The sequence below is a fragment of the Erpetoichthys calabaricus genome, chromosome 15 (assembly GCF_900747795.2).
Source record: "Erpetoichthys calabaricus chromosome 15, fErpCal1.3, whole genome shotgun sequence".
In the NCBI taxonomy this organism is placed as follows: Eukaryota; Metazoa; Chordata; class Cladistia; order Polypteriformes; family Polypteridae; genus Erpetoichthys; species Erpetoichthys calabaricus.
Genome location: NC_041408.2, coordinates 55,202,977 through 55,229,364, shown reverse-complemented (window position 1 = coordinate 55,229,364; position 26,388 = coordinate 55,202,977). Strand labels below are relative to the sequence as shown.

General features: G+C 37.2%; 1 protein-coding gene across 2 annotated transcripts in view; it reads right to left on the bottom strand.

The window, feature by feature from the left end:
* Positions 1 to 26,388, bottom strand: part of heatr5b (HEAT repeat containing 5B) — a 132,607-nt gene that overhangs the window by 45,970 nt on the left and 60,249 nt on the right. For both annotated transcript variants that reach the window (XM_028820881.2, XM_051919165.1), the window contains exons 23-26: positions 25,800 to 25,979; positions 16,192 to 16,443; positions 12,529 to 12,710; positions 8,584 to 8,652 (exon numbers count right to left, since the gene is read on the bottom strand). In XM_028820881.2, the coding sequence (XP_028676714.2) occupies positions 8,584 to 8,652; positions 12,529 to 12,710; positions 16,192 to 16,443; positions 25,800 to 25,979 (683 nt within the window). The remainder of the gene's footprint in view (positions 1 to 8,583; positions 8,653 to 12,528; positions 12,711 to 16,191; positions 16,444 to 25,799; positions 25,980 to 26,388) is intronic.

Genomic DNA, 26,388 nt, shown 5'->3' with positions numbered 1-26,388 from the left:
CAGATCTAACATTTATACTTCCTACTTATAAGTCCCTACATTTAGTTACATTAAATTTCATCTAATACAAATCTGCCTAAGCCTTTATACAATTCAAGTCCCTTTAGCGGATTCTACATTACTTGCTCTTCCACCTAGTTTGGTATCATCTACAAACTTAACAACTCATTGTATATATTCTTATCTAAACAGTTTATGTATACTGTATTATAAAGAGCAGCAGCCCCAGCACTAACCCCTAAGGGACATCACTTTGAACATCACCTAATTCTGAAAACGTCTGAATCACCATAACCCTTTGTTTCAGACACCACATTTTGAATCCCCACTTCTTTCAGTCTGATCACTAACCTTTCACATAATTACTTATCAAAAGCCTTCTGAAAATCAAGATAAATATAATATACACTCTTTTTATCACATGATTTTGTTGCTTCCTCATAAAATTTCAGCATATTAGTGAAACAAAGCCTTCCTCGCATGAGCCCATGCTGAATATTTGCTACTACACCTGTTCTTGACATGTGCTGCTTAATTGTTTCCTTAACATTTGCTTTCACTAATTTACTTGTGGTGCATATTATGCTTACCAGCCTTACCTTAAAGTAAGTTAATCCAAACGGTTAGTTCTGTTGGAAATTACATTTTAAAATGATACAGTCTTGTGTATGCTAAACCTTTGTGCCTTATCATTTCATAGTAGAAACTTAATTTCAAGTTCAGATTTACTGCATTATATCTACCAACTAGCTGTATTACTTGGCTTTGCCCAGGAAACTTTGTAAGACCAAGGGCATCAGTCACAGTGCTGTCGATTAATCAGGTGTATCAGAAGTACCATATAACTAAGTGCTTTTCTGTATACAATATTTTTTTTTAAACCACAGGCTAATATTACTGACAGGCAATGTGTTGTAGTGGCTAAGGATTTGAACCTAGGACTTCAAACCCTGAGGTTTTTGTTATTCAGATCCTGCCACTGACACTGTGTGACCAAGTCACTCACCTGCCTATGCTTATGGGATTTCATAAACCATAATACCACTATTACTAGTTTGCACTGTGGATACCTGGCGCAATTTTTGACCCTTTATCTAATTTAGTCGTGGCTACACTCAAAGGCTGCAGTTAGAGCGGACAAACTGTGACTGGATATGTTGCATCATATGGTTTTCACTCCAAATTTGTCTACTTTCGGAGTACTGTATTTAGAATATCTGTAGCCACTGCTGGGTGTGAACTTCTCCAGCTACGTGAATACTGAAAGAGACAGCAATGGCTATTACCAATTCTTGACATTAAATGAATTGGCTCTGTTCTGCCAATTCTCTAGCTGAAAAGCATAAACATACTATCAAGCATTAGATTTAACTTTGCTTCATTTGCATTGCACAGTACCATTATTGAAACTCATTCTCTTTAAACGAGCTGGTTTAATGTTTATGAACTGGTCACTGTGGGCATTGAGATTTAAGAATTTCTACAGACAAGGGAGCGTATAATGCAAAGGAAGATATTTTGAGTACACAGGCCTGTTTATTTTCTCTTTCTCCATTCAGAGAACTTGGACAACATGGTAATACAACTCAAATGAGCTCAAGCTGCTAAGCAAAACAGTCTTCCAAAGGCTCCTAAAGTCTTCTGTAGGTAACTCAATGCCACTCTGGTCTACTAATGGCACTTGGCAGATTCCCCAAACTGTACTGCTGTTTCTAAACTGACAGTTTGTACATTTTTAAAGCTGAACCTTCTGACTACTGATTGAGAGCCAAAAGGAACAAATTCAAGAAAAAGCAAATGTTAGCTTTGGAGAGCAAAATATGCAAGTTTCTGAGTTTTTTTTTTTCTTCAATCTTTTTATAAGTGATCACTGGAATGCTACTAACACCACACAAAAACGAATGGCTGTATAACTTTGTTATTATTTTGGCCTTCCTTTTCCAAAATAATTTTATATTCTATAAAAGAAAGTGGTTACAGGCAAAACTATGGAAGCATTTAGAAGCCTAAAAAAAGATGGCCTTAGGAGACCAGTTTTTAATAATGTTAACAAGAATATTTATTGAATAATTATTTAAATGTCTGTACATAAGAATTTATCCAGAGAAGCAACTTCAAGGTTGCCTAGATTTAAACTGTATTACATTTCTTCTTTAAGCAATAAAAATGAGATATTCTGCACTAGAATACTTGTAAAATATATATATAAAAAAAGAAAAGGTTTGCCAGTGAGTATTTAAAAAAAAAAATAGCCCACTATATATATATATATATATATATATATATATATATATATATATATATATATATATATAGTGGGCTATGTCAGTGTGAAAAGGGGGGGGGTAGGTTATTGGTTGTAAAGATTTTTGTTTTTTATTATGAACATGTTCTTCTTAAGTTTGCATATGCTGGATTTATGTCCAAATGTCTGTTGATGGCGTTCTCATTTGATAGCCAAGTTTCAGCCAGCTCACTGGCACTTATGGTACTGGCTTTAAATCTTACTTATACTTGGTCCCAGTTAAATGAATGTCCAGGTGATTTAGTAAGCTAGTAGATCAGCGATCGAGAGTCCTTTCTTGTGATGGCGTTGTGATGTTCATGAATTCATGTTGTGATTCTTTTTGAAATTTGTCCTATGTATGCCGCTGGGCAAGAATTGCATGGAATGTAGTTTATAGCATTCCATGCAAATCTTGCCCAGCAGTATATATTAGTATGAATACTTTTGAATATGTAACAAAATAGAATCTTTTAAATAAGTTAAAATACAAAACTTTGTTAGTACAGTAAACTATATATGAATTCCCTCATTGTGGTCCGAATAGTTTGAACTCTAAAACCTTCATATAACAATTACAAAGGATGGGAACTGCCAGTGTTTTCACTATACAATACTGCCCTGATAATTAGGTCATTATGTGCTGATATTATGATGTATTTTTTGTTGTAAACTATTAAATACTGTAATTAAATTCTACGGTATATTGAGAAATGTTACCTCCTTTTTAAATGACGGAAGTTAAACCTTGTGAGATAATCCTTATGTCTCCAGTAGGTCTGGGAACCAATACCAATAACTGTGATTAGTGCATTTGAATATACACAAGTTTAATTTAAAAATTCATAAATAAAGGCTAGTCTTTTCACAAAACATCATTACATATGTATAATGAAACAAAATATTCACTATTCTGTTCTCAGATACTGACAATTGTTCCATGTTTTTTCAGACTAAATCAAGTTTTCCTCCAGGATTACTGTGAATTTTCTGCATTCCTTTCACCTTCTACAATTACAAGCCTTCTAGAGCCTGCTGCAGAGAAGCCTCCCCATGGCACGAAGCACCATGCCACCATGCTTCAAGCTTTATACCAAACAAAGCATTTAGTCCGACTGCCAAAATGCGTGATTCTCATCAGACCATAAAACCGTCTTCCAGCTGACTTCAGTTTCCCATGTGACTTCAGGGAAATTCTAGCCAAGATGTCATTTATTTTTCTCTTTGCTACTCTCCCATAAAGCTGTTGCTGGTGAAGCACCCAGACAACAGTTACTGTATGCAGACTCTCTATAGTCTCATTCACTATGGCTGGTAATGTCTTTCAGAGTTATCATGGGTCTCTTGATGACCCTAGTCATCGTCTTCTTGCCTGATCACTCTGTTGTTGCAGACAGCCTGCTCTAGACAGATTTACAAATGTGACATACTCTTCCCAATTCTTAATGGCTAATTTAACTTGACTCTTAGAGATATTTTCTTGTCTTCATCCCCTGACTTGTGCTTTCAATCACCTTTTCATGAAGTTGCCTGGAGTGTTCTCTTCCCTTCACTGTGAACATTAGGCCACCATGCAGAGTCACGACAAGATGGACCTTCCAGAGCAGGAGTATTTATACTGCAATCACTTGAAAGCCACTGACTACAGATAAGTGAGATCTACTGAGCTAATTAGGTGTTTTCTAAAACCATTTGGCTTCACCAGTGATGATTCAGGTGACTCAGGTGAATACTTACTCGATCAATTATTTTGTGCCTTATATTTGTAGTTAATTCAGACCACTTTGCAGAATTCTGTTTTCATTTTGCTATTGAGTCAATTTCTGTTGATTAATGCTAAGAAGCAAAATAAAAATGTACTGTGATTTAATGTTGTATAACAGTACAAAATGAAAACTTCCAAGGGGGTGAATACTTTTATAGGCACTGTAAATAGAGAATGAAAGGTTCTGCTTTAACCTCTATATGCTTACAAGTAACTGAAATGTTTCAGCCTATTTTCTTGCCGTACTAAGAACATACTCAGTTCAGTGTTTGTTCTTCTTTGCATCTGGCAAGACATGGTAGAACACACAGTTTCAAATCATAACATACCTTGTAAGAGTAACCTAGAATTTACTATACAAAATGTAACATTTTAAAAGTAGGACATGACTGGAACGACAGAGAAGAAACCATTGTTTTTTTTTCTTTTTCTGTGTATGATAACTTTTCCTGATTTTTTGCTATTTATTTTTCTTTGAATTATCACTAAAGTTGTTAAAAGAAACTTTACTGGACTGTAGATTATAATTTTCTTATGCACTTACTCAATGCTGGACCCTGCTTGTCAACTCAGTATAATATTTTTTATAATACGCTCTTTTGTAACATTGTAAAAGCCAAAAGGAACCAAAATATTTGACTTAAATATAGACCAATCATTTAGTATAAGAATCTGTGCAGCACCTGTATAATTTATGGTGGGCTAAATATGGGAATGTTTATAATAAAAAAAAAAAATAAAAAAAATAAAAAAAATGTACATAAATGTTTTCACCCATTCCTCTAATAATGGTATCCGACATATCACATATAACTCTTAATACATTACAAGCAGAGGAAAAATTTAATCTAATAGTGGAGAAACTGAGCAAAAAATAACATGAACACTAAAAAATTTTATTTCAATATTTAGCTAAACAACATCCTATGTTTATCTGCTGGTATACTTGTCACTTGTATTACTATAGTCTGTAAAACTTTCCGTTTTTTTTTTTAGTAGATACAAATTATTTCACTAATCCCATGTAAAAAGGCAGGATCATTTTTAGGTGCCTTCACATATAATGCGGAAAGCACCTATTGCGATAGCTGAGTCTGTCTGTCGGCCTGTCAGAATGAAGCAACTTTTCCCCAACACAGTGCAATTTTGTTGAAAAGTGTCAGGCTTATTTTTAAGGAAATTTGTTGAGACAATTTAATTTTCATTGATATAACTTAAAACAAATTGAGCTGTACAAAGTTTTGAAACTTCAAAATCTCCCATTGAAAAGCATTGGTGAATTTGAGAACTTGTCTATCTTAAAATGTTCTGTGCAACTTTAACTATGAATTAGTTCACTAATTGTTTCAATTGTATCTTGAGAGGAGATGCTTGAACTTTAAAATTTTGTACATTTTTCTCTTTTACTCGTCTGACAGCCACTCAGATGCCCAATGCAAGTGAGTCAGACACCAGGGAGGGTTGGAGGGTTTGCACTCAAAAGCAGACTACACAGCAGTCTCTCAGTCCCTCTACTCCTGATTTAGTTAAGTTAACCACAGAAGTACAAAAGACTCACTTCTCTGGAAATAAATGGAAGGGGAAAAACAAATATGTAAGTATATACAAGACTGAATTGATCGAACTACTATTATGCGCACATTATTATTGTAAAGAGCGAACATTATCAACTTGCAGCTAAATGGTGTTTGATGTAATTATTTATATGGCAAATGTGCAGCTGCCCTAAGTAATACAAACATAGTGTGGGTTTAAAAAGGGAGCCACAGTTGATCTATGGGCAGAAGATTACAGCCACTGGGCATGCAACAAGGGCCATACTGGCCACTAATAGCAAGGACAGGGCAGGATTACAATCTGCACTGTGCTAATTGCTTAGCTATATAATGTATAATAGATGGAGCTGGGTTTGTGGTTTATCTATACCAGCTTTTTCTTCCATATATCTTATGACTGGAATTAAAATCTAAGAAAAATGTCACCTTTCATATTCCCATTATACAATAAATAAATCCCTTTACAAATAGCTAGATGGGGAATATATTTCAATTGCTTTTCTTCATTCATAGGGAAATATAGATAGTGATTTTGTGCTAGTTTTTGTCATTCCCTAATAATGGTTGTTTTTTATTTGCTAATTATTCGGTACTACTCTATTGAATACTTTCAAAAATGTTATATACTGTACAAGAAAACTGAACAAGTCATAGACCCTCCACCAATAGCACATCAATTAATGCCGTTTAGATCACTTTAACTGTAATCTGCTGTCTATAAAAGCTATTGAGCCACAACAAGCCTATTTGTGCTCCATTTTTAACTTTATTGCGAAGTGGCTGTTACAATGATACTACATCTAATACAGTTGTAAGAGCCAATCTTAGAAAGTTAAAGTTTTGAGTTAAACTCATATTAATGTTTGCTTTATTTAAATAGAATATAATATCTTCTATAGTCTTAGACAATGGTATAATCTTTTCCCCCTATAAGTTAGCAAGATATAGAATCTTCTTACTATAACTGAGAAACTGTGAGTTAATAAGCTCTTGTTGTGTTTAGAACAGGTCCTAGTAAAGAGGGACTTGATAAACCCATTTTAAGTTTAGAAATGGGATAAGCATACAGTTTTCTGACCGTTTTGAAATGGTTCAGAAATAAGAAATTAATAACGATTTAAGTTGTAACAAGATTTAAGCTCAGAACTACATTTTTCTAAATATAATTTTCTCCTTTTTTTGCTATTTTAATTTTTCTTCTTTTTTTTTGTGTGAACCATTTTACTTTAAAATTTAACTAAACTTTTAAAAAACGAAGATATTTTGTCTGTGGAATTATTTCTGCGCGTCAGGCCTTTGCTGAATCCCATTTTTTGAGTTTGAGCTGCAGAATTTTAGAAACTTTGGGAAAACGCAGCTACAACAGTCTACCAACACATGTAATTGCATTCTATTATTGCTGTTATTTTTGAATATGATATATTGTTACAAAAATGTTTAATAAACATAAATGTAATAACTGACTTTTCCATTATCAGTTAACTTAGCTCCAGAGTACATCTGAATGTTGTGCCATGCATACAGTGTATTTTCTAGCATATTTCCTTTTATAACCATTACAAATTCTGAATTGACATATTAGCAAAACTAAAACTTACTGCTAGCTTTATGACTCATAACTTTAAAAATGCTAAAACTGAGAGACTATCTATGGTGTGTTATAGATTATATGAAAAACCATTCTGGATTCTTCATTGTCTGAGCTTTATAAAATAATGTTTTAAGTTTGAAATTTAAAGCTTGAGGGTTTACGTTTTTTCAGTGAAAACAATCAAGATTTCCACTTATTAGATGGATATAATTGCTAGTGCCTGTTGTGTGGTTGCAGATACACTTCACGTTTATCAGTTTCTGCATTCATAGGCACCCGCCAATATAAGTTTTCTTTTTCAAAGATATAATAGAAATAGATCAAATATAACTTGATTCCTAATATGAAATAAGACAGTATGCAGTTTTTATAGTTTTGAGTTAACAATTTAGATTAAGTAGAGTGTGGAGGCTACGTACAATCTGGGATTGTAAAGCGTAAATAACAATGGTGCACCTGTCAGAATCCCCACAGAAAGACTACTGATCAATTTCCAGTCCTTAATACATTGGATAGTATGAACGGCATTTATTTATTCTATTTAATTACCATTTAAAGTATTTTTCTAAAGGGATTACCTTAAGAGAGTTCAAGCATATGAAACAATGCCTGCAATGTCTCATCATCAGGATGGTGGGATACAACTGTAATGAATGTTTTTCTGAAGCAGAGCTTTTTATTTCAGTGACGCATCTTTTCCAAATAAAATATCACCTTATCATAATCAAGTGAACTGTTACTGCTTCAGAACCACCACACTTCCCTTTCAAATTTTAACTTGCTCTTTGCCAAGCTGGTCTGACATGAACAAAATCAAACACATCATATGCCCTGATATTAAGGGCCCTGAAAGGGCCTGCTGCAAAGAAATGTTTGCTGTCTGCATTACAAGCATGTTCTTGCATCTGGAGATTAATTGCTGAATTGTGCTGTTTTTACCAAAATGGTAAGTTTTAAGCTATGTGTATGTATTAAATGAAGTGAACAAACACATTTAATAGTACTGTTGCTTCAAATTATCTTCTATGAAGGTTGCAGCATTTCTTTAGCTTGTACAGCTTCGGCAAGACATCCCTGTCACTACAGTCTCCTCTTAAGAGTCAGACATTCCTGTTGCTATAACAGCTATTAACTCAATACTTCTAACAGTATCATGGTTGCCTGCAATGCAATTACTATAATACATTTTATTATGCAAATATTTTACATTTTCTGGCATTCATATTTCTCTTGGCTCAGATTTAATATCATTGGGTAAGAAGACTAAAATCACATTATAATTTAAGGGTCTGTTTATTTCATGATAATAAAATTTGTTTATGCACAATGAGTCCAGAAATAAAATAAGTGTAACATGCCAGAAAACAGACATTAATAAGTACTTTACCTGACATGCTTTTGCTGTTATGTCAGAAGGTGTATCCTGTGAGAAAGCTGGACGTAAAGCTGCCCCAACCTGTCAAAGTAAAGCACACAGACAGAAAGGAGGAGAGAGAATAAGATAGACAGAATTAATAAAATTTATCATTTGTTTACCTGCACAAAGAGTGCATTTTTGGTTTAACAATTCTCAGTACTTCTACATCTCTTCAGTAACCTACACATGCCTAGCAGTTCTCCAGTTTCAAGTACACATAATACATTGTTATCCTCTTGGCTCTTATATTCTTATCTTTCTCAACAGTTACAGTGGCCTCTACACTGAAATCTTTACTTAATGGAAAGTGGTTTGTAAATGAAGAAACATGACATTTTAACTCATGCCTTAAACATAAAAGAGGAACAGTACTAAACTGGTTGAAGACCCTCAAATCCAAAGAATCAATGCAGCAGTGTGAACTATGTTGTGCACAATCAGTGCATCCCCTAACTACTGCAGTGTAATGGGCTTGAATTCAGCGTTTTAAAGAAAAGACAAAATTCCTGGAAAATTCTGCTACAGCAGGCATGTCAAACTCACTACCATTGGTGGGCCGCTTCGACTGCCATATGTGCGTCAGCGGGCCGTACTGTAACAAATACTATTATACTATTATACAAAGTTACTGTAGCTTTCTTTCCAATACTGAAAACTTTAAAAAATGTAACACTTAAAGTTTAAAGTTTAAAGAAAAGCAATTTATTTCCATGCAGTCTCCATACAAAAGTGTAGAATTAGAGTCTTAACCTCTTAGCTAGGTCCTTATTATATTACTAGGCTCACCCGCCTTTTAAGGCGACCGACTTTTATCCTCAATCTGTGTGTGCTCCATGTGTACATCAGGCATGTAAGTATAGGGGAATGAGAACATCAAAGTGCCCATTCATAACATCTCCCAAAAACCTAAGTTTTTTTATCCCCTCGAGTGCCTGTCCAAACTTGGAGTGTAGGACTCCATAATAATATACTTGAAACTTATAGAGGAACAACTCTCCCGCTGCCATTAGCTCAGAAATGGTACCATAAGTTTGAGACTTTGACATTTCAGTGAGATACTGAAGCTCATTTGTATAAGAGATTCCTGACGGCATCATTGTAAATGGCTGAAACCTTGACCAATTACTTAAAACATGTCGTACAATGTCAGCCCGAATCTGTACTGCTAAAGACAGAGTTTCATGCACTAAATAAGCTATAGATGAGAATAAGCAAGCACCATCTCACCTGAATTTACTACGCGGTTAGGCATTTGTACTCCATCAACATTAATTATTTCCAGAGACATAATTTTGTCTATTTTTCCAGTGCACCGCGCACAAAAGCAAGGGAATGATGGGAGCACCAGAACTCTGCTCATATCGCGTCGCTTCGTACTGCAAGCCGCAAGTAGTAAGTCTGTGATAAGCGGAATACCGCTACGCTTTGTACTCACGGGACAGAAGGACAATCCCGACCGCTTTTATATAGTGTCTTGATGATTGATATTCATAATATTATATTCATTGCTTATATAGGAGCCTTACAGTGTGAGATTTATTTCTTTTGTCCCGACACTTGGCATCTCTTGTTAGTAACCAGTTCGTCAATATCAGGCTTGAAATCTTGTGCAGCTGCAACTTTTATGAGGGATGAAAGGTGCTCGACGGTAAGTCTTGAGCGATGTGGGGTTTTGGTAGCTTTCATTAACAAAAACAATTGCTCACAAAGGTAAGTGCTTCTGAACATTGACAGTACTCTTGATGCCAACTTACGGATCTGCACATACGAGGGTGGCAGGTAAGCATACATGCCTGGCACACTAACTTCGTTGTATTTTGCCTTCAGAATAGAATCTGACTGCAGTTCAATCAATTCCATTTGGATATTCTCAGGCGCATTCTCAACGTTGTAAGAGAACAGCGCAATGCCCTGTTTGTGTGAACTGAAATCACGATAATGCTCACTGAATTCATTGCTCAGTAATTCAAGTTGGAAAACAAATCCTCCAAAAATCTAATTTTACTTTACTAAGTTTACTTCAAAGTTTATATTGTAAAATAAGCCGATATGCAAAAAGCCACCTGACCTACAATAATTTTACAAACTCAAAATCACAAAAATATGTTAATAAACAACTCACCAACTTCTCGCGTCCACTTCAGATCTTCAGCTGTAGTCTGCACTAACTGTTCGTTACAATACTAGCACAAAATTACATGAAACTAGAGCAAAAAAACGTGAAAATATGCAGGCTATTACTACTTGTGATGGTCAGTTCTGCCCAGTGGCCAGTCTCAGCAGCCCAGTCAGCAGTGTAGCCTTAGCAGGGGCGGCTCTAGGCTCGTGGCGGCCCTGGGCAGAGAAAGAATCGGTGGCCCCTTCGCCTGGCAATGTCAATATGGTATCTTATGCACGGTGGATGGCCACATCCGTTGCGGACACTGCATAGCCGCCTTGTGCTCATGACACGCTTCTATATACGCGTGTCCGTAACTTGAAAATCAAGTGGCGGCCCATGATATTCTCATTACGGCAAAACATTATAATACTACATACAGCTTACTGCTCAGACTCTGGCGGCATTTGTAAATACAGCGTACTAATTAACAAGAAACAGAATGTTTTTCGGCCACATTGCCGTCAGCTGTATCGTTATTTTCTCTTTCTGTTTTATATTCAATATATATTGGCGTGGCGGCCCCTGGGATTTGGTGGCACTGTGCAGGTGCACAGTTTGTACATGCCTAAGGCCACCCCTGCTGCAGCCTAGCACTTCAGTTGTGACACTGCGGCTCATTAACTTTGGACAAGGCTCGTGGCTATAAGAGCAGATGACGTTTCTGGTACCGTAATGCCATGGGAAACGCGCTTTTGTCAGAAGGCAGAAGTTAGAAAAGTCAATAAGTAACACCAAAGACGCAGAATGATTCAATCACAAATGATAGTAATCATTTTGTACAAGTTGAGTGCTAACTAGGATCTGTCATGCGGGCCGCACAGATTTCTGTTGCGGGCCGCATGCGGCCCGGGGGCCGTGTGTTTGACATGCCTGTGCTACAGGTTATTGATGATGGACAGGACATAAATATTTACCTGTATTGCAAAAGAATCACCTGCTTTGAATAATCAGACTGCTTTGATTAGTATCTCATCCAAACACAATGTGGTGATACAGTACTGCCTGATTCCTTTGAAAATGAACGAGTTCTGGGGAAATTGGTTTCTAGTCAGGTACTTCTTGACGACAATACTATTGTTGAACCAAAGTAAATGTGTTTACACTGTTGTTCTGCAAAGGAAATTGGCATCAACCATTGTTTAACTGATCGTCGTGTTAATCTATGCAGAGATTGAAGCATTTATATATTTCTAGGTAAATGAGAATAAAGGAGAACAGAGAAGTATGGTCTGATACACAGGACTGCTGCCTGCTTCCTTTATGCTTTTCACCGTATCGTTGTGGCTACACCTTGTACCAACAGTGGCTTCTACCTGGCCCAGGTACCCTTAGGCCTGAGGCTAGTAACACATTCTTCCACCAGTTCAAAACTACAGCAGTGACATCACTGGTCCACTCTTTTCTGGTGATTTATTTGGAAATGGCTGCATTAATACATGCCATTTTTTTGTGGCCACAAGAAAGAGTACATTTTTGTCATTAAAAGATATAAATACATAACTGTTCCCCTCTCCAATTGTTAACTGTTCTTATGTAGGATTGCTTGCCTACTAGACAAAAAAAACCTGCACTGAGCCTTAAGAAAGCAGGTTATAAGCTAATTTGCTCATCTGTGCATGCATTATAAAAATATAAAAGCAACGACAAAAGTACGGTATCATCAAAGCAGAACATACAGCATCAAAGAAAGCCTAAAAGCGATTTATTAAATGTATCTAATGTCATAAACTGCTCCTGAACTGTATGCCACTTACATTAGCTTGATACTGTTCCAAAATGACATGACCTGGAAATTCGGGTTCAGGGACAGCTGCAAACTTTTTGATGATGTCCTCTAGGGCCTGTAAGCCTGCCATTCTGAGCTGGTTGCTATGATCAGTAGCAGCCATAAAGGCCATTCTTATGAGATCAGAGAGATGAAGAACTAGCAGATCATCTGGAAAAGATGGTAAATGGGTGGTAATTAGATCTAAGGAAAACAATGCAATTGAATGGGTTATTTATTCAATGTGTTACATAAATATGTGCTTGGATTAAACTATTACACTAACTTAGAAGCACAAACAATAATATAAAATCTAACAGTTTTGGTTTACAACGAGGAGCCAGACAGGACTGTCCATTACCACTAATGTTATTTGATATTGCTGCTAAACATTTGACTAGTTATCTTCTTAAACACTCAAATTTTCAGGGTATTGTAAGGGAAGGACATAAACAAATAGTACCTCTGTATGCTGATAATATGGTGGTCTATGTTATTGAACCATGGTCATCGTTGTCACATGTATTGAATCTACAGGAGAAATTCCATAAAATCTCTGGGCTTAAGTTTAACATGAATAGGAGTTTACTATCTCTAGTACCCTGTGCTTTGACCTCCAAAGGTCATGCAAAAAAGGCAAATTCCCCTTGGGGATAAATACAGTGTAACAAACACCAAAATAAACAATCTTGTACCTGGATGAGTTTTATTTTATTGTTTTAAAACAGTTTAAATATCTATAAGTTACATTTACAAAAAAAAAAATTCTAATGATCCAACTTAATGGAAAATTTCAAATGGTATATAGTGGGTGGTTACATCTTTATCTCATATTAGCTCACAGAATTAGTATTAAACCAGCAGTTACTCACTTGCTCAAAATATTGTATCAACATAAGAGACATTTTAAGGACAAGTTCTTATTGTCATTTGCTCCTGTACACAATAACCATCTTTAACACAAACATTATTTAATTCATGGAAGACACACGGTATCTGGACCTTCAGTTATTTTTGTATTGATACTGTATTTGCATATTTAAAAAAAAATGATGCCTCAATCACAATTTTCCAGGCAACACATTTAACTCACCGTGTGAAAGTTAAATATTCTGTTAAAAGAAACCTTTCCAGTTCTTCTAATCTTTCACTATTATCTATGGTCAAAACTATTTCTGAAGTAACTAGTCATTTAGCCCATTACAGTAACGGGCGCTAGAACAGTAGTGCATAAACATTAGTAGGAACAGTCTATATTAAATGGCAAGGGACCTTGATCTCATTTTGTTTGTTGGTCGTATTTTTCTTTGTCTTTCAGCCTTTCTTTTGTTGATGTTTACTTGCTGAGCTGACCGTTCTTTGTGGGCTGCCGCCGTGTATTGTGTGTCTTTAATTTTCTGTGATAATAATACTGTCTTGTACGTCCGTAATATACCTTTAATTTTCTCTGGCGGTAATACAGGTGTGCGCGTCGGTAATATGCCTTTAATCTCCTCTGACAGTAATACTGGCTTGTATGTGGCTGTAATATGCGTCACTGTATTGTGTACCTTTAATTTCCTCTCGCAGTAATACTGGTTTGTATTTCCGTAAAACGTCTGTAATATCGCGCATCGCACCGTGCCCCGCGCATGCGCACTTCACCAGAAGACACACACACACAGACACCTGGATGCACACAGGGATTTTATTAAAGAGGATAATGATGATATAGGCAACATCTCCAGACTTGATCAATTTGTTTCAAAGGGTGCACAATTTCTAAGGCACTGAATGGAAGTCAGCCATCATCAAGATATAATTTCATTAATTTTTGTGTCATTTAGTACATCTCACATACACCTATGTATATATTTTGTATAGTCTTCTCAGTAAAAACTATGCAAAATATAATGGAAAAAAACTCATATTTAAAGTATGTCAAAAAGCACTTGTCTCTCTGAATCAGGTATTTTAGGAATTCTAAGCATGTAAAATCAAATGGGGATAAAACCTTTGCTCATTTACAGACAGTGCTGGGTTCCTAATTAGACCAGATCCTAAAACAGGATTATCAGAGGTATCACCTAATGGGACAGTATTATGTTATAAAAAAATCTATTGTGAGTTCTTAAACTGTCTTGTTTGCTAAGAATCCGAACATATCCTCCATATGTGTGGAATGCTCTAGAGCTTTTTTTTAGAATTTGGCAAAAATGCATTAGAACTGTTCTAACATAATCAAGCTGGGCCTCTGTTAATCTGTTTGATGTCTCAGTAGCCATAGGGCCCTGTTTTCATGTTGGGCTTTCTGATAATAAAGCTGTTTGAATTGTGTAGGGATGGGTGTTGAAAGACATAAAATATAAATGAGTAACATCAGACAGTGTTTTAAGTGACTCATCACATCACGTTTAGCTGCAGTATACACAAACACCTTAACAAACCAAAGAAAAATTGCCTCATAGTTAATTCTATGACTTTTATCAAGGGGTGGTATGGTGGTGCAGTGGTAGCGCTGCTGCATCGCAGTCATCCCAGTTCTCACTGTATATGCATGCTCCGGTTTCCTCCCATAGTCCAAAGACATGCAGGTTAGGTGGATTGGCAATGCTAAATTGGGCCTATTTTTTGTGTGGGGTGTGTTTGTGTCTTTGCCCTGTGATGGATCAGCACCCTTCCTCAATGTTTTCTCAGTGTCCAATGTTTGTTCCCCATGACCATATCTTAAGATAAAGCAGGTTTACAAAATGGATGGATGGACTTTTATCAGTATATGATAACCTTACAGCATTCAAAATGTTTGCTTATGTAGGAATATTTATTCATAATACAGTATATTATTAATTACTCTATTAATTAATTATTAGTTCTTTATTAGTCACCGGAATGATGATAAAAATATGAGCTCACCCAAAGCTAAGATAGGATCATACAGTATATTGGTGGGTGTGTTATGTATTGCAACTGAGTATTTTTAACCGGACTGTGGAGGCTGCTTAGATATTTGATATCTGTTTATATAATTAAAGTAAGTTAATTGGCATTAACAGAGTCAAGGGTCAACACTGAGTCAACACAACATTTTTGGAATTCTTTGGTTAAGAATAGTTAATCACTCAATTTAACATGTTTTAAGATGAGAATGAGGCAGTGTGGCTGAGAGGTTACAAAGTCAAACTGTGTACTACTTACCAGATACTGGCTGGTCATAAACAAGACATGCATGTCTCTGAACTGACATTGTATAAATATGCAATGTAGTGGATAGAAGAAAAAAAAAATGTATTCACACAGTTCAAAGTTTATCTGTTAAAAGAGATGAATATATAGAAAGAATGAAAATAATGAAGTAATAAACAAAAAGGAGGTGCTGCACAAGTGAAAGTATTTTCCAATGATGTTTGCTATATCAGAATTACAGAAATTAGTAAGACAGAACAGGAGATGACTTCGTTCCTTTTAACCATTTGTTATGCTATGTTTAGCATAAAACTAGAGTCTTTTACAGTTTTAACCTTAATAAAGTAAGTGAATGACAACAATGTATTTTAGATACCACATAATAAGCATTTCTAAAAAGAGTGAATCAAAATTTTGCATAAACAATGATTCAAGGTATTTGTATGGTTGAGAGTGTAAGAGACATACATCGAAAATAAAAAGTACTTACTTTTAGGGTTCTTAAGCTTGGCCGAGCGTGCTGCAGCCAGGTCAAAGTGTGCCTTGTCCGCATTCTCAAAAAGCATGATGATTCGACACAGGCAGTCTGCTGCAAACACACGTGTTACCCAGCGAGGGGCAACAGACAGTTTAGATTTTTCATCCTCGCCAAGTGCTGTAAACATGCTGTCATCATCCATTTCATCTTTTTTTTCTGAGTCTTCTTCCTTTCTAACCCCAAGTGGTCCTGTTGCACCAATATCTACAAAACATAAAGAAATGGTCATCCAATTGTCAATGGGAGTTAACAACTTTGTTGGTTTTTACTTTCTCAATAATACAATAGAAAATAAAAAAACAAACATTTATTAAATGACATAACTAAATATGTTGCACAACAGCCTTTGATTTGGCAATACTAATTTTTTATTATTATTTGTCTGCGAACAGCATGGACAATAAATCAGTTTAAAGCTCTTTATGGTTCAAGTATTTTTATGCTTTTGATAGAAGATTTTTAGATTGTAGTGTTGTCACTATCATGAAGAACTAAGACTAATATAAATTAGTCCTCAAAGTAGTGCTGGGCGGTACACCGGTTCATACCGAAAACTGTTTTTTGTTTTTGCTATGATATGGATTTTTCTTATACCACAAAAACGGTTTAAATTGCCTAAACAACATTCAGAACGTGGAGCAGCGGGAAACTGTTTAAGGGGGACCTTTTTCACTACTAAATCACTAAACACATACAACGGAGTACATGCGTTAGTGGAGGTGTTGTGCGGGGGCTCTTTATCACTGCTACACCGCTAAACAGGCATGCAACAGAGTACATGTAATAGTGGAGGTACTGTGCGGCGAAAATGGACAGAACATTCCGAAACTGAAGCTGTAGCAGACGATGAAGATGAACATGATGACACAGAAGAACTTTTGCTGGAAAAAGGAGTCACATCTGTTGTTTGGAGATACTTTAGATTTAAAAGGTTGGATGTGGACCATTATGTTCAAATGTGTGAATACGGTTTCTATACTACTGGATAAAACTGCAAGCCAAGTTGTACTTGTTTTATTTTTTATCAATACTTTGTAATGTACCTGGGTACTGTGTAATAGTGTGACGACATGTTGACTTTATTCTCGCCGTTTGCCGACATTAAAGTCGACATGTTGACTTTATTCTCGTAATTTGTTATTAAAGTAGAACATCATAAACTAAACTTCATCTTAAAATGAATATTTAATTTACTAGATTTACTCAAACCCCATCATAAGTTATGTAGCACATTAAATGCTTTGTGTTAAGTGTTCCCGGAGCCATGTTAATCGCTACTGCTTCTTAAACTGACTTCCAATTGCACTAAGAGGAGGTGCTGGTAGCACACAGAATACATTAATTTCATGATATCCCTGCTCCCTGAATATTTAGAATGCTAAGATAAATACTTGATATAATTTTCATGATGAAATGCATTAAAGCATGTATTAATCATGTGGAGGCACGGTGGCGTGGAGGTTGCACTGCTGTCTTGCAGCAATGGGGTCCCAGGTGTTCCCTGCTTTGAATTTGCATATTTTTCTGGTGGGTTTACTCGGCGTGCTTCCGTTTTCTTTCAAAGTCATGTAGGATGTTGGGTTTTGTTATGCTATATTAACCCTGCTAGTGTATGCATTGCTCGTATTCACCCTGCGATGTGCTGGAGCCCCGTTCAGGATTTCCTCCTGCCTCGCACACAATGCTTGCTGGAATTGGCGAAACCATGAATGGATGGCATAATTAAACATGCATAACAAAGTTCTGAACACTCCGTGGTCTAAGTTTTGCGGGAAATTTGGGTCCCTGTCGACCCCTGAACCCGCAGACAATACCAGGTAAAAGTCCCAATATTAAATTTATTATAATAATAATGTGCACAAAGCACCTCCACTCCCATAATACTCAATAATAAATCAATATAATAATCAATCATAAATCCTCCACTCCCAGCAGCTCCGTTCCACACCCTCGCAACTCAGCTCTCTCTGCTGGGTGTTCCCATAGTCCTTTTATATTCCTTGACCCGGAAGTACTTTGTTCCTTCCGTCTCCATGATTAGGGAGTACTTCCGGGCTACTATATAATAAAAATCCTTGTGCCTCCCTGCAGCGTCCCCTGGCGGCTCCCACGGTATCCAGCAGAGCTGTGCAGTAAACCTCCATCGTCCATGATGCCCTGCTGGAATTCGGGCCACCTCCATGTTGTAGGGAGGACTCCATATAGCGGCGTGGGGGTACTGACCGGGATAAGTTGCCGGCCATATATCACAGTCTTAATTTTAGTTTCAATTTAATAGTTTAGTTTTAGTTTCACAAGGATGTTTATCGTGTGGTGATTGGTTATGTGGAGAAAGAAAAAGGAAGGATAGGAACTTGTGGTTGGTACATCAGACAGAGACAGCATGCATGCAATAAACAAAGCCCGCTCAGATGAACATCCATTGAATTCTGTGTTCGTGTCTCCGAACACCAGATCACAAACCCAACATTTACACAATATTTAAGTTAAACCTGTGCAATACCCATTCATATATCCAGTTTTTTGGAGCCTTGTCACACCTGCCATAGAGTTCTCTATACTGAACATACACCTGGGGACCCCTTACTGCGAGAGAGCAGCACTACCGCCACACTACCGTGCATGTTTAATACCTACTTTAATGCATTTCATCATGAAAAAAATCTCTTAGAATTCTACATTTTCAGAGAGCAGGAATATCATGAAGTGAATGTATTCTGTGTGACAATCGCTGCCTCTTAGTACAAGAGGAAGTCATTTAAGAAGCGTATATGTACATAAGTATTCACAGCCTTTGCTCGATACTTTGTCGATGCACCTTTGGCAGCAATTACAGCCTCAAGTCTTTTTGACTATGATGCCACAAGCTTGGCACACCAATCCTTGGCCAGTTTCACCCATTCCTCTTTGCAGCACCTCTCATGCTCCATCAGGTTGGATGGGAAGCGTCGGTGCACAGCCATTTTAAGATCTCTCCAGAGATGTTCAATTGGATTCAAGTCTGGGCTCTGGCTGGGCCACTCAAGGACATTCACAGAGTTGTCCTGAAGCCACTCCTTTGATATCTTGGCTGTGTGCTTAGGGTCGTTGTCCTGCTGAAAGATGAACCGTCGCCCCAGTCTGAGGTCAAGAGCGCCCTGGAGCAGGTTTTCATCCAGGATGTCTCTGTACATTGCTGCAGTCATCTTTCCCTTTATCATGACTAGTCTCCCAGTCCCTGCCGCTGAACAACATCCCCACAGCATGATGCTGCCACCACCAAGCTTCACTGTAGGGATGCTATTGGCCTGGTGATGAGCGGTGCCTGGTTTCCTCCAAACGTGACGTCTGGCATTCACACCAAAGAGTTCAATCTTTGTCTCATCAGACCAGAGAATTTTCTTTCTCATGGTCTGAGAGTCCTTCAGGTGCCTTTTGGCAAACTCAAGGTGGGCTGCCATGTGCCTTTTACTAAGGAGTGGCTTCCGTCTGGCCACTCTACCATGCAGGATTGCTGCAGCGATGGTTGTCCTTCTGGAAGGTTCTCCTCTCTCCACAGAGGACCTCTGGAGCTCTCACAGAGTGACCATCGGGGTCTTGGTCACCTCCCTGACTAAGGCCCTTCTCCCCCGATCGCTCAGTTTAGATGGCTGGCCAGCTCTAGAAAGAGTCCTGGTGGTTTTGAACTCCTTCCACTTATGGATGATGGAGGCCACTGTGCTCATTGGGTCCTTCAAAGCAGCAGAAATTTTTCTATAACCTTCCCCTGATTTGTGCCTCGAGACAATCCTGTCTCGGAGGTCTACAGACAATTCCTTTGACTCCATGCTTGGTTTGTGCTCCAACATGAACTGTCAACTGTGGGACCTTATATAGACAGGCGTGTGCCGTCCAATACCGTGAAACCGGTATAATTTTGAAAAATACTGTGATATAGAATTTTGGTCATACCGCCCAGCACTACCTCAAAGGTAGTAATCCTTAGCTATAAGAGTTAGTACTGCTCATTTTATAGTACTTTGTGAACTCTTTTACAGGCATTGCTAAATTAGCAAGATCTAACATGTAACTTGACATTTATCACAGTTCTAATAAAGGGAACTGGTCTTTGAACCTACATTTTTTTAAACTGATTACATCTCGTTTAACAGGAATGACTAGAATAAAACTTGTATTCCTTGATCAAACTTGCATAGCAAGATGGAGGTATTTATGACAACACTTTATGAACTGCTAGCTTCAGGTCATGCTTCATTATAACCTGGTTAAGATCAGAACTCAAACTTTCTTCAGTTTTAGACATTCTGTTGCATCATTACTCAAGAGTTTGTTAAGTCCAAGAACCATGTTGCTTCACTGTAAGACTATCATTATGGTAATTCTCAGATAATAAACAATATTTTTATGATAACCTGGTAAAATATGCAAGTTGTTTTCTGAAAGTGTAAACTGATCATGTCTAAATTTACACCTCTCAATATACTCTGTGTTTCAAATAAAGCACTTTGTGAGAATGCAGTCATTGATTGTTTAATTTCCATCAAGACCTTCACTTACAGAATATTTTTCCAATAGCCTTCTGAATCGTCAAGATGGGCATTAACATTATTTCTGGAGAGTGGTTTACTCTTATGGTATTCAAATATTTTAACTGTGGCAAATTAATGAACAGTGAATTCCCTAGTGTAAAAGAGGCCAGCAGACTCATAATCTTGGATTATACTTATTTTTGATCTTTCTCATTGACCACTCAGGGCAACTGAAGCAAAATTGTGCTCAGTATCTGCCAGACAACAAGCTGATTAAACTCAAAGTCATTAGAGATAGTTTTCTAAATCTCTCCAGCCTCATGAACAGAGACATTTTCTTCAAGTCTTCAAAATGTGATAATCAAAGCAAGATTCACTTGTGCAACCAAACTGTTTTTATAGAGACAAACTCATTAAAGTTATATGTCACAGTCATTCTATCAAATTACCATCTTCATACATTTAACATACAGCAATTTCCCAACACAAAAAGTGATTTTTGGACCAGTATCATGAATGAAAACAAGTAAATATACAAATATTATATGGTATCTGCTATTTAGAAGCATTTACATTGAACTCTTGTAGTAACATGGCCTAGGTATATTGGAGTGTTTTGACTTTTTCAATGATCATTAAACTAGTTCTGTCAGGAGCTATACTTCATGATAAGACTATCCTTTCAAGACTGGTCTTAGAGGAGGGGGCAGACAAAGAAGAATCTTAAATTTAACTATCATGATGGCATGATGTAATTCTAACTGCATCTCTCTGAACAAAGGGACATTGTCCCCTCTTTTGGACCCAAGACTGGGGTTGTGTTCTCTGGTGATCATGTGGTTACTCTCATAGCTAGAAGAAGCCATGTGCAGACAAACTATTGCGAGGAAAAGAAATTGGCTGAGAAATATTCATCAGATCCACAGGTACTAGTCCTTGAGAATAGAAGCCAGTCAGGTATATGAAATTTAACTTCACTGGTAAAAAGAATCTGGTGCATTAATCACGGCTTTAGCTTTGGGATCATAACAGGCATACTTGTTTTCATACTCTAGAGCTTCACCACAAGAAAGACAAATGTATTAACATTCATAAGCCCACAGGTAAACACCCTAAGTTTCTACAGGTAGAGGAAAATATTGCCTCAGTGAGACCTTCAGGTTTCAGAGACTAAAATGTTGGTTGTTGGTCATTCTTCTTAAAAGAGCACTGGTGACTGTTGTCCAAAAGGGAAACATCCAGTGAGATGACAGAGATACCTGGGGCCTCATGTATAAACAGTGCATACGCACAAAAATGTTGCATACGCCCGTTTCCACGCTCACATCGTGATGTATAAAAACTAAACTTGGCGTAAAGCCATGCACATTTTCATGCTAGGTCAATCCCTTGCGTATGCGAGTTCTCTGCTCAGTTTTGCAAACTGGCAGCACCCAGCGTCAAAGTAGTGCTACTGTTCCTGTGTGGTTTCCCTTTATTTTTTTAGATTCATATCCTGGACACGGCTTTATCAAATACACTGAAATTAACCACATATCGTTCATTAGTTTAAGGCATCTGATTGTAATCAGAATGGTTAAACTATTCCAAATACTATAGCTGCTTTAGCGTTGTCACTGTCCGTGCACCACTCAGAGTATTTAACCCACTGTACCTGAGTGTGGAATCACAGCTATACAGCAGCTGATTGGATTATCAGGATACACAATCTAGCACACACTGCCTCAGCCACGCACACAGTCTATTTGAACTTCGCCCATACAGTACGGCAAACGCTTCAGAGCCTTTCCTGTAGGGACCTCGCGCTTCAGAAACAGTTTCATCCCAAGAGCTCTAAATGAACTCAAATCGGTCCCTCAATTGTTCCTGGTACAATCACCTCACTGTAAACTTGCACTACAGCTATAATATTGCACAACCTGAGCCAATTTATACAGCACATATTTACATATGATGATGACTGGCTTTTAAGTCGATTTAGATTTCCAAGCACTATCTTCTTGGAGTTCTTTATATCATTTTTAAGATGAAAACCAGTAAAGCATGTTTATTACATTATACAGAAGTTTTAAACTTCATTAAAATAATGTATATTGTTAATAATTAAATATGCGAGGATATGGTGGACTGCGGTAGGGACGAGTTGGCGCCCCATTTGGGGATTGTTCCTGCCTTGCGCTGTATGCCTGCCGGGATTGGCATGACTATGGATGGATAGATGGATGGAATAATTAAACATGTACTACGAAGCTACTTCAATGTTCCATAAACGTTTTGAAGAATTGGCGTTCTAAGCTTACAGATCGCTTGGCATCTATTACAGAGCTGATCGTGTGGTTACTTGGAGAAAGTCGAGGAAGAACAGGAAATCAAGGTTAGTACGTTTGAGAGAGACAGCACTGCTGCAATAAATTATTTCATCGAAGGTTGTGCACGGCGTAGCAAGCATCTTGCTGGAGTCAGGAACAATCTCTGGACAGGGCGTCAGCTCATTACTAATACTGCACCATCGTGTCTCCATGTTTAATACATGCTTTAATTCCTATTATTATGAAAATTATATCAAGTATACATCTTAATATTTAAATTGTTCAGAGAGCTGTCGGCAGAAGACAAAGCCCGTTTAAGAAGCACGTAGTGATTCACACACATAGGGCACATAAAAGAACACATAAAATACAAAGTATTTAACGTGCTACTTTAGTTACGATGGGATCTGAGAAACTAGTAAATTAAATGATTTTAAGATGAAGTTTATGATGTTCTACTTTAATGACAAAATAAACTACATGATTAAAGTGGAAATTTCGAGATTAAAGTTGACATTTGGACATTTCTTTCAACTCTGTCCCTATTTTGTTTTTCTTTTCTCTGTACCCTAATAAGCTTCCATATGACATTCAGACAGTGGGCTACGACTCACCTTTTCACGGCAACTTTGATATCTGACCACTTCTTATTTATTTTGGGCACTTTGTGACTTTCTGAACTTAACACAAGAGATAAGGGGCTATTTATATTGATTTGCATATTCAAAGAGGCGTAATTCTGGGTGGGGCGGCATGCGCGTGCACAATCATTACATTTCACACAGATCAGGATTTATGTAGCGGAAGAACATGAAAGTTGGCGTACACACAGATTTAGGCATCTGGATTTTTTTGTGCATACACACATTTCTGCTTTTGTCCGTACACTATGTTTTAGTGTGAATTCTACGCATGGCATTATGCATGAGGCCCCTGGAGAGGGAAAACTGGGGGAAGGAGCCTGTTAAATTTGAAACAGAGTGAACAGTTATGGAACTTCTATGCTAGTTTTGGACTGTTCACAACAAACACCAACACATATTGTTGAACATATAATAGATAAATCAACATACCTAAACACCTTTAGTATAATTTCAGCTTTTCATGATGTAAAAGTTAAAAATCAACATAAAACAAGTCAGTCTTTTTTTTTTTTTTTTTTATCTTTAATAAAAACATGGATTCTCATGCTCCCCGGCCCCAAGAGGAAAGACTGTGCCAATACAATGGAATAAATCCTTTGTGTTATAATTGATATCCGAAGTCTGAAGAAGGAGTACTGATAAAGATACTTGGCTAGCTGCTGAACAATGGACAAACTGTTTATAATTGCACAGATAGTGATGGGCTTTTGGAGCTTACAAATCCTATTTTGATGTTCTGCTTACTTTGAAAAAAAGTATTTGTAGTCTTTCTTGATTTTGAGAAAAAAAAAAAAACACAAATAATAAAAGTCCCTAATTCCAAAAGGAGAAAAAAATATTCAAAACATTCTCAGATATTTAAGGATGAGTTACAGTGATCCCTCGCTATATCGCGCTTCGCCTTTCGCGGCTTCACTCCATCGCGGATTTTATATGTAAGCATATTTAAATATATATCACGGATTTTTCGCTGCTTCGCTGGTTTCTGCGGACAATGGGTCTTTTAATTTCTGGTACATGCTTCCTCAGTTGGTTTGCCCAGTTGATTTCATACAAGGGACGCTATTGGCAGATGGCTGAGAAGCTACCCAACTTACTTTCTCTCTCTCTCTCTCTCTCTCTTGCGCTGATGTAGGGGGGTGTGAGCAGGGGGGCTGTTCGCACACCTAGACGATAGGGATGTTGCTACCTTCTGTGTGCAGCTGCTTCCTGAAGGACATGCTGCACGGTGCTTCGCATACTTAAAAGCTCAAAGGGCACGTATTGATTTTTGACTTTGTTTTTCTCTGTCTCTCTCTCTCTGCTCCTGACAGAGGGGGTGTGAGCTGCCGCCTTCAACAGCTTTGTACCGGCGGTGCTTCGCATACTTAAAAGCCAAACATCCCTATTGATTTGTTTGTTTTTCTCTCTCTGACGCGCACTCCGTTGAAGAGGAAGATATGTTTGCATTCTTTTAATTGTGAGACTGAACTGTCATCTCTGTCTTGTCATGGAGCACAGTTTAAACTTTTGAAAAAGAGACAAATGTTTGTTTGCAGTGTTTGAATACCGTTCCTGTCTCTCTACAACCTCCTGTGTTTCTGCACAAATCTGTGACCCAAGCATGACAATATAAAAATAACCATATAAACATATGGTTTCTACTTCGCGGATTTTCTTATTTCGCGGGTGGCTCTGGAACGCAATCCCCGCGATGGAGGAGGGATTACTGTATTCTCATTGTCATGTTAGTAAATCCTGGATGTTGATTTTTTTCCAAGCCATCTGTTCAAAAGGGATACAAGAATAGAAGCAAACCTTGATAGGTTGCAAGTTAATCATAAATAACACTCAGAAGCCCTGGTTCACTTTATAATCTCTAATCAATATAATGTATTTGGACTGTGTGTGTGGGGGACACAGACAACCGGTTAAAGTGTAAGCTAATTCCACAATCAACGTCAATGTTACTTGTGGTGCACTATCCTACATAGGAGAACACAGACCTCTATTAAAACACTAGTGCCTCATATACAGAGTTAAGGTTTATAATTTTTTTTAAATAATTCAAAAAGATAAAAAAGCCTTAAAGCATTCCTAGACATTACATTCTTTCTTACCTGTAGAAGCAGCCAGAACATCCTTGCAGAGTTTAAGCCAGTGAGACAGCTTCTCAACAGCTAAGGAGGAAAGCATGTGTCCTAATGTGTCATGAATGTCTGAGCACAGTTTCTTGTCCGTTTCTCTGTCTAGCATTCCAAACAACACACCTTCAAGACCAGTTTCTGTGATATTCAAATCTGTAATTATGGAAAGTGCAGTTAGGATTTACATAACATTTTAAAACTTAGGGCAAATATTTTAAAAATCAAAAAGTAACTTTATTAAAGAACGTAATATAATTAATAATAATTCTTTACATTTATATAGTGCTTTTCTCACTACTCAAAGCGCTCTCCACACAAGGAGAACCCGGGAAGCGAACCAACAATCTCCTTACTGCAAAGCAATAGCATTACCACTGCGCCACTTGTTGATTTGCCACTAACATGAACAAACAATAACACTATAACAAAACTATAAGTTAGGAAAAAAGACACATGGATAAAAAAAAAAAAAAAGTCTAATTTAGAGTAAGCCGATCTAATTTGGGGTGTTCGTAGGAAATGTCAATAATTTACTTCATGGGGCAGAAGTACAGAACAGTTG